Source organism: Nanorana parkeri, unplaced genomic scaffold (genome assembly GCF_000935625.1).
Source record: "Nanorana parkeri isolate BGI_ZX_2015 unplaced genomic scaffold, ASM93562v1 scaffold798, whole genome shotgun sequence".
Lineage (NCBI taxonomy): Eukaryota > Metazoa > Chordata > Amphibia > Anura > Dicroglossidae > Nanorana > Nanorana parkeri.
This window is the reverse complement of record NW_017307066.1, coordinates 796,358-806,375: the sequence shown is the minus strand read 5'-3', so window position 1 is coordinate 806,375 and position 10,018 is coordinate 796,358. Positions and strand designations below refer to the sequence as shown.

Sequence of the window (10,018 nt, the reverse complement as noted above, 5' to 3'; positions counted from 1 at the left end):
ATGAGAGCGGTGGCACTGGTTTGTAGTGGAGAAAAAAAAAAAAAAGAGAGAGAGAGAGAAGAAAAATTTAGTAGGTCCCATGTTATGTCTTTAGTTGGGTAAATGATGGCACTTAGATCAGATGCCCGTCCCGGGATGCAGGAGCTATTAGAAAGTGCTGCCCTCCGCCGCCATGAGCAAGCTCAGCCCATCAATCAATCATTATAGGGTGAACCCGGCACTCCTTACCACTGTGGCCTTTGGAAAAGGCATTCTTGCCTCTGGTTGTTCAAACCTGCGAATAAAAATGTATTGGCATTACCCTCCCTGTGTGATCACTAATTACCATGGTGTGCTGCCAAGATGCTCCAGGAAAATGGAAAATTGTACACTTACCTTCCGTAATTATCCTTTCCTGGTGCATCGCTGGCAGCACACCAGCTTTTTTTGCCCTCCCTGCCAGGGCTCGGATTTTTCGACTAGAATGAGGGTGGCTCGGAGGAGCCTTAATTTATCACGTGTCCTGTGGGTTAAGAGGCGCGGATCTTAACCCATGGTGTGCTGCCAGCGATGCACCAGGAAAGGAAAATTATGGGAGGTAAGTATACAATTTTACGTTATACACACACACTGTATAATATATATATATATATATACACATACACACACTTTTTTTCTCAAGCATTGGCTGTGAGGTAAACCTGCACAGTACAAAAACTATCTAGGCAGTTAAAAGTCCATTCCAACACACTAAAGCCAGACAGAAAGATGAGGGATCCATGTCCTGAGTTAGGTAAAAGCCAAAACCAGGTCTGGGTCAACACCGCTTCATTCCCATGCAAGACCATAGAGAGTTTCTACAGGACAAAGCCACCAGTTCAGAAAACACTCCTCAGAGAGGTGTGGCAATGGGGCAGGCAACCCAGAGAGCAAGATGGAGAAGGCAATATCCCTAATAGGTGCAAAAGGAACTGGAACTGGAAGCAGAGAGAGAGCCATTAACAAATCCAACAAAGTCACAGAAGGCCACCCACCAAAAAAGGAAGGATACAAGTCCTAGAAGACAATTGCAAGTGCTGGGCTGTATCCCAGATGCAGATATGGATACAGACCTGACAGTAAATAGGTCAGGATTCTTCCCATGGAGTAATTCCAGGGGGAAAACCTAATTCCTCGCAACAGGGAAAGTATATGGCCCACGTGCAATAGTGGCCCTAGCAAAAGGTAGACTTCCTAACTTTAACAGTGAAGGAATCACCAATTCAATGAGACACTAGTCTCCCAGGCTCTGGATTCAACAGCCATGCTGTTTAAGCCAGTGACCATAAAGCAGCATGGGAAGTAGGTCAGTTGGACTGAAGATCTAGGCTGTCTGGGAAGGCCCCCGAAACATCCGCTGGGAATCTAATCAGGTTGGAGTACCACATCCACCTCTCAATTAGTAACTATGGGGATCATAGAAAAGCCCTCCATCTTGATTCTAAAGAAGCAGACAAGGCGTTGGAGATGAAAATGTGTAGATCAGGCTGTACCAATCTTAGGAAGCTACCAGATGATATGCTGCTTTATACAGGAGGATTATACACCTGAAGACAAATCTTTTTGGAACCCGGAGACAAGAAAGTCCATGTCTGGCCTCCCCTACCCAACACAGGTCCTGGAACAACTCCAGATTGTAGGGGCCAAGTAATGAAGTCCACCCCTGGAAGGTAAATAATATACAAGGCTGGAACATAAACGCTCTACCCAAAGCTGAACCCTCTCTACCGCACGTGTCATGGCAAGACTTGATATCCTTCCCCTTGGGGTTGGGATACGCTACCACTGTGGCATTGCCCAACTGAACCTGGTAAAGATGACTCTCTGTTCAGGAGGACCGGCTTTGTAAGGCCAACCAAATTGCTCCAAGTTCCAGAATGTTGAGCAGGAGATGGAATTTCACCAGCACCAAAGTCCCTTGCATTGGCTAGGATCCCTCCCCAGTCTGCCATTGGTTGCAAGGACATACCAAAGGATCAGGAGTGCCGAAACAACAGGACTGGATACCTGAGCACTAGGCCAAAGAAAACCTAGTCCTTGTTGTCCTGCGAGGCGATTGGGCTAAGCTACCCCACAATGACAGAATGTCGAGCATAGGGTTGGAGTGGAGTCAGACAGGGTGGAGTCCTGCATACACTCTCAGTTCAGGGAACTTTGTTGGTGTAGGAAGCTTGGCTTTCGATCAATATCTTAGAACTCAGGGCAATCCCTTCCCTCCAACAATGGACCTCTCAGCTGCAAGGTCACCTGACCAGTATTCAGTCCTACAATGTCACAACTGTAGCCTACATAAACCATCAGGGAGGCATCAGAAATCTTCAGCTCAAATAGAAGCAGACTTGATTTGGCTTGGGCAGAACTTCATGTTCAGGCCCTGACTGTCATGCTAATCCCAGGCACAAGAAAGGTCTGCACCCCAGTGAATGGTCTTTTTACCTGGAGGTGTTTCAAGCTGCGTCGCAGGTTGGGGACTCTGTTGTTGAACCTGGAAAGTCTACATTCAAACTGGACAGTTTTGTAACCAGGACCAGAAATCCCCAGGTCTTCGCAGTGTATGCTCTGTTAATCAAGACCTCTCCCCACTCTAAAGCTCCTTCCTTATCTTCTCTGCAGGATCAAGATGGAAGATATCCCAGAGATCCTCACCGTACTGGCCCAGGAGGATGTGTTACTCACACATATTCTGTGGGCTCTTCCAGGTCTTCTGTCCCCAGGACCAGTCCGATTTTTAGTAGCTTAGATGTTGAAACCCAAGTCCTGAGAGACAGGGGCCTGTCAAGTTACATTATCCCTACACTTTTAAAAGCTAGGAAGTGGACTTCTTACATTGTCTACCATCACACATGGAAGTCTTTCTTTGCATGGTGCAAGGCTAGGAAATTCCATTCCAGGAAATACTCTGTGGGACAAATACTGACTTTCCTCCACTGGTCTGCATTAGCATTTAGATTGGAGTACCATCAAGGGTCAAATCTCGAGCCTAGCTACTCTTCTCCAAAGATCAATTGCCTCCCATTTCCTAGAGAAAAGTTTTGTGCAGGGTGTTGCTGGGTATGCTTCCCCTGTACACTCCCCAATAAGATCTCAAGCCGATTCTGTCAGCCCTTCAGGAGCCACCCTTTGAGCCCATCAGGGACATTCATATGTCTATCCTTTCTTATGAGGTTGAAGGAAAAAAGAAAATAGCACTGCGCTTCAAACTCATAAATTATATTCCTAAAATGTGAAAAAAATAGTATGGAATGTGAAATAGTCACAAAGTGATAAACAATTTTGTGTCATACTGTCAGGGTACCATGCACAGGCGTCCTCACGCCACATGTAGGTACCCAAGCAGGATGACCAAATTAATATGCCCACTCAGGATAGGGTTCTATGCGCACAGTTTATTTGTTACACATCAACAAAACTACAAACCCCCTCAACCCCCCACAGGTTTAGCAGTGAAGTAACAAACCCACCGTTGGGACAAACACACACCTACAGTCAGGGGGAATAGCAACAAGGAGGGGTAACAGGCCTGCAGATATACGGCAGGCCTCAGGATACAAGGAGAGTGGTCAGGTACAAGCCGGGTCGTTAACAGGAGGGCAGCGCGGTACAGGAACAGGATTCAAGGAGAGTGGTCGGGTAACAAGCCGGGTCGGTGACAGGAGGGCAGCGCGGTACAGGAACAGGATTCAAGGAGAGTGGTCGGGTAACAAGCCGGGTCGGTGACAGGGTTGCAGATAGGAAGCAGGGTTCAGGTAGCAAGGTTCAGGTTCCAAGGCACAGGCCAGGGGAGTCAGTCAGGTGCAGGCGACGCAATACTGAGCCAGCTTCCTGACTGCAGGGAGGGCTTAAATACCCTCCCAGGAAGCACCAGGTGATGGGATGATCAGTCACAGCTGGGGCACACCCGCAGGTGAGTACTGGAGCTGCAGGTTCCTGACAGTTCCTGGCTGCTGGAGACACCCGCAGGCGAGCACAGGAACTACAGGACCTGGCTCCAGCCCCACGTGGGGGTGCTCTGGATCCTGACACATACACAACACCTGTGCTGAAGATAGTAAGAAAAAGCTCTAGGTCTAGACACTATAAACCATAATAAACACAGAAAAAAAATGTGCTAGTACATCTCATAAAATGTGTACATATAGAAAATCCTGTGTTAAATCTCACAAGTGATGTACAACTCCCTCATTAACCTACATAACCATATGTGAAGTCCATTACTTCTTGATACAATAAAGTCCTTGAAATATGTGAGGATATATCTTCCAACTTTTATAAATCAACACCACGTCCATGAATGCATAAACAATTAGTGAATCAGTGCTCTCCAGTCTCCACCATGCTCAAAGATAAGATCTGGCCGCACTCACCGACTCCTATTGCTCACTAGACATGTGCGATTCGTTTCGTTCCGAATCGAAATTCGGACGAATTTTCGGAAATTCGGACGAATTTTCGGAAATTCGGACGTATCTGAATTCCGAATTACAGACATAATGAATGCAAACGAATCCGAATTTCCATTTCCGAAATTCGGTAGCGTTAGTACGAGCGTTCGTTTCGTTTTCTGTTCTTATTCGTTTCGTTCGAGCAAAGTGACATTAGAGAAGGAGAAAAATATTTTTTCCCCCTCAAATGTCACTTTTGCTGCAAACGAAACGAATAAGAACAGAAAACGAAACGAACGTTCGTACTAACGCTACCGAATTTCGTCCGAATTCCGAATCCGAATTGACTTTCACACCCGAATCCTGAAAAACGAAATAACACAAATCCGAATTTAAAACGAAACGAAACAAATTTTTTGGCAGTGCACATGTCTATTGCTCACCATATTTCAGATGAACAATTAGCGCTTTGCTGATATATATAGAACCAAATCCTCTCCTTTGTTTTTAATCCGACAATAAATTGGGGTAGATTCCTCCCAACTCTGGCTTATCTTTCCAAAATCGTGTTAAACTATTCCTCCATCTTCCACCTTCTCTTGTTTCTGTGATTCCCACTATTTGTTTGTGAACACTACAAAACAAAGATGTGGCTTTGTATCCAATCGAATTACATGATTTGGAGTGGATATACAGCTACATCTTTGTTTTTTCGTGTTCACACACAAATAGTGGGAATCACACTCAAGAGTTAACATGGACTTCATGAACATTTGTTTGACACTGTATTTATATTTTAAGGTGTTACTTGGTAAGACAATTGCACAAGCAATTTGATACTTTGTAATTTTGGGTACTGGTTGTTATATTTATTGAGATTTAGAGCTGCACTATTATTTTACATATACTTTATAACTTTTGAAGGGGTTTACCAACATTTTCCCCAAGTCATATATGCCTTTTCATTTAAAATGATGAGAATGAATATGCCATGTCAATTTTATATGTGAATTGTTCAATTATAATCACCTTTATCTGTAGGCACTGTTTAGGATATTTTGAAAAAAAGTCTACCAAAAATTTTATTTCATGCACTTTCAAATGACTAACTGATATTATCAATTACATAGTTACATAGTATTTGAGGTTGAATAAAGACATAAGTCCATCAAGTCCAACCTATTGTGTGTGAGAGTATGTATAGGTCCCTGTGTTGTCTTATTCTTAAGAGTACCAGTAACCCTGCACATTATGGTAACTCAGGAAATCGTCCAAAAGCTTGTTGAATGATTCCACACTCTTTGCTGAAATAATTGCTTGTGGCAGTGAGTTCCAGATCCTAACCGCGCGAACTGAGAAGAACCCCTTTCGCCCCTTGTGTTGGAATTTTTTTCCCACCAATTTTAGTTGGTGGCCTCTCGTCTTTGTTATGGAGTTAAGCGTAAAGAGTTTGCTGCCAATGTTGCTGTCACCATTGAACATCTTGTACATATAAATTATGTCCCCCCCTTAATCTCCTTACTTCCAACCTGAACATATTTCAATTTAGTAGCCTTGGCTCATAGTTCTCGTCCTCCATTCCCTTAATGAGTTTGGTTGCCCTCCGCTGGACTCTTTCCAGCTTCAGGACATCCTTTCTGTGTACTGGTGCCCAAAACTGGACTGCATACTTCAGGTGAGGCCGAACAAATGAAGTGTACAGTGGCAAAATTATAGACTTGTCCCTGCAAAAAATTCCCTTCTTGATGCAGGACAGGATTCTACTAGCTTAATTAATAAAACAGGTTGAACAATATGGTATCCAGCACAGAACCCTGAGGCACACCGCTAAAGACACTAGTCCAGTCTGAAAGGGTGCCATTTATTGATACTCTCTGTACCCGTTCCTTTAGCCAGTTCTCTATCCATGTACACACCCTTCAATCTATGCCCATGGATCTTAGCTCGTGTAGCAAGCGTTTATGAGGTACCGTATCAAAAGCCTTTGAGAAATCCAGATATACCACATCCACAGACCTCCCTCCATCCATCCATATCCATACTTACCTCCTCGTAGAAAGTTAGCAGGTTAGTTTGATTCTATTCTATTATTTTTTCTGAACCTCATCACACCGAGCAACTGTGAAGGAATATGGATCATATCAAGAAAATGTCCTTTTCTATGTTTTGAATTTGTTTCATTTGCTTCCTAGCTTTGTGACTTTCCTTACTCAGCTTCTAGCGTTGCTATGCGTAACCAAGAGATATAACCTGTATTCGGGAGCGCGCCGAGGATGCATGAAAGGAATGCCGAGGGAGGATGCTACAGGCAGAAGATATCTTTGACTAACCAATTAGCGAGAGACACAAGACTTTAACTAACAGCTCCTCTAGTTTGCCCAATAGTACAAGACATTTAGAGATAACAGATGTGGGCATATGTGTGACGAACACTCACCTGTTATCTGTGTATAAAGGAGAGAGACCGCCCTGAATAAATTAGAACTTTCATGGACCGTTAATTCTGAGTTTGTGATTTCTCCGGTGCACCGAACACAACATAATTAGAAACAGCAGCAGACATCTTGTGTGAACCCAGTTGTGGTTCAGATCCATTTCAGCAGCTACAGAAAATTATTTGCCTGCTGAACAATTGTGCTGATATATGAAAACATGAACATATGGGAGTTACAGTAAGCATTAAACCTGACTGGGTGCTATGGGATCCAGTCCCACTTTTAATCTGTTGTTCTTTAATCCAGTTTTCATAGGTAGTCCCAGTATGCGCAAACTGGCTTTTCAGCCAGTGATTTTTTTCTGCTAACTTTTACAGACTAATTAGACATCTATGCACAATAAATGACACACAAAGGTTGGAACTTCATTAAAACAGTTTAATATAATGAAATAAGAATGAAAACTCTGAATGCGATGAACGAATCATATATTAAAATTTAAATAGAGATTTGTAGAATACATTTAAAAGTCACCAGTACGCTTATACTGTGAATGAGCTATTCAGTATTTTTTTTTTTGCTCTGAAGCATTTAGAACAAATGCAACAGAGTTGTTACAATGCACTGCACCGGTATCCTTTTGTTAATATAAAACTAAAAATAAAAACGGAAATTTATTGCCTTTGCTCATTCATTTCATCAGTTTAGTGGCCTTTAAAAACAAATAAGATGTAAGTTAGTGGAGTGTTATCTCCGTCAATTCATGTAACTAGACGCTGGGCAGTTACAGATCTGGTGCTAGAACTGTGGTACAAAATGGCTGTGGCTCATAACAAAATACTGGCTGATAGATTCCGTGATGACTAAAAGATCCACAGATCACGTCTTCTCCACAGTAAGTTCAAATAAGCTACAGAGATCATTTCTCACTGACAGCTGTGAAAGAATCCACCGGTACAAACAAGTGCAAATACATTCACTCTAGACAGTCACAGTTTGGCAATATTTGGCAAGCAATATGCTTGGATATTTCGTTTCCTTTCACAACTGCAAGGAGTTTTTTTTCCTCTTAGGTCCTGTTTGAGCAGAGAACATCCAACTCTGAAAAAGGAAAGTAATACAGTTTTATTAAATCAGTAATCAGGCAAATAGGAAATATGTACTAGGCACAAATTAAAACGGTGAGATGAAAAAAAAAAAAAATCTAGATTTCTATCCATTTTCCTACAACCTTATAGGAGAAAGCAGTGATTGAAGAGACTTATAGGAATCTAGAGGTGCCTAAACATACTCCACTTATGGCCAAATGCCAGCTGTTCTGACAGGCAAAGCTGCCACACATTCAGGTAGTGTTGAAACTTGCTGCTGTTCTGCCTATTGATATGATGGTTTTTCTCAGTGGCAGATTGGAAAAAGGTCACTCCTTTGAAGACAGTCAAGTACGCATCCTGGACAGGAAGGAGGACTGGTTTAAAAGAGGTGTGAAAGAGGCCATTTATGTAACAATGGAGAAGCCAAGCTTGAATAGTCTGCCACATACAATGCTGTTTTAACACCTCTCTCTCGCAGGTTAATAACACATCCTAGACTCCAATTATGCAAATGCATTCAACACCTGGTTGCCACTAACAGATTAAGTGGATTGGAGCGACATTCACCATATTTATTCCCAGAGTCATTCTGAATTGAGAAAGCGGTTCAAAAGTTCTTCAAGAAAAATAAGCAAGTCCAGTTGCCTTGACTTACTATTTTTTACAGATATACCATGACCTGGATGAATGAGAACCTTCACAGACTTAAGAGGAACATGGAGGTGAAGTCAGAGTGGTTTGTAGCCATAATGGTCAGTTTGACACAGACTCTGCTCCCTCCTTTCTCTGGAATACCTGCCCTCCCCACTTGATTCTATGGGCATGCCGCAGATATAAACTATTTTTTTCCAGCATAATGTTATGTATAAACATAAACACAGTAAAAAGCAGTAAAGCGCGACAAACTGGTCACTTCTCAATGAGAATTCCTCCTAGGCGCACTGCAAGATGCTGCCCCAAAAGAAAGCCGGGAAAGCTGTAGATCTAACGCGCGTTAACATCACCAGCATACAGGAATCATCCAGTGGATACACACTGTCTGTCAGCTTATGATTCTTCTTAAGTTTGTGAGTACGTTTTTTGTTCTTATCTCATGCTTACTGAAATAAAATTGACCTGCACCAGGAAAGGCGCCCCCTTGTGTTTACTCCACTTATGTATAAACATGCTCCAATGGAAGCTACCAATGTCTGGGGCTACACAAGTTCCAGAACAGTCATTTCACTCTGCGATTCAGAACATGGTCCATCGAATCCCCACAACTAGTGAGGAGTAGTACTCAGTATAACCAGACAAGTGTGTGTAGATTGATCATAATTTCCTTTTCAAAAAAATGTAACTGGAAGTGTTACTTTATATTGGACTTATTCTTTCAAAACATTAACTGACACGGTCTGCTTAGCAGGAAATCAGGAAATCAAGCTTTACCTAATCGTCTGCTGTCACCAGTGTGAAGAGTTATTCTGATGAACCTGTAAAAAAACAAAAACATTATGGCAGCATTATTGAGAAATCTGTAGTATCAGGAGTAAGGCTAAGTTCACACCTGCGTGATCCGTTACCGCGTGGCAATCGTGCACGAAACCGTGCAGATTGCTGAGCGGTCACGGAGTCGCCCACCACAGCTGATTGTGCTGGATTTAAAAAAAGAAATGTTCTAATGGCACCCCAGTCAAGCCGGGTGGATCGCAGGGGAATTCACCCATGCAACTGAACACGATTGTGGCAAAAAAAAAAAAATGGCGCGTCGCAAAGAAAGGTACATGTACCTTTTTTCAGCGATTGCCATGCGGATCTAACCCCATTGAAAACATTGGGGGCGCGTGGCCGAACACGCGTCCTGGGATTGGTCAGATCTGAACCTAGCCTTAGTTGTGCATAACTAGTGAGAGGAAAGTTCACAGGTGACAGTACCTACACAGTAATATCTATATAAATATACAAAAGGGTGAAGATACTGGAAGTTTACACACTTACACAATAGAAACTAGTGACAAACTGCCAACCTACAGCTATGAGATGCATTTAACTAGAAACCTGACCTCAGTATTCACATCTATCTATAGAGGTTTGATAAGAGCTTGATGGGGGG

General features: G+C 42.8%; 1 protein-coding gene across 1 annotated transcript in view; it reads right to left on the bottom strand.

Moving 5' to 3' along the window:
• Positions 1-7,258: 7,258 nt before the first annotated feature.
• The window catches only part of TPST2 (tyrosylprotein sulfotransferase 2), a 15,312-nt gene continuing 12,552 nt past the window's right edge, over positions 7,259-10,018 (bottom strand). The window contains exons 6-7 of the mRNA XM_018564941.1: positions 9,355-9,398; positions 7,259-7,936 (exon numbers count right to left, since the gene is read on the bottom strand). Coding sequence (XP_018420443.1) covers positions 9,369-9,398 — 30 coding nt within the window. The 3' untranslated portion in view covers positions 7,259-7,936; positions 9,355-9,368. The remainder of the gene's footprint in view (positions 7,937-9,354; positions 9,399-10,018) is intronic.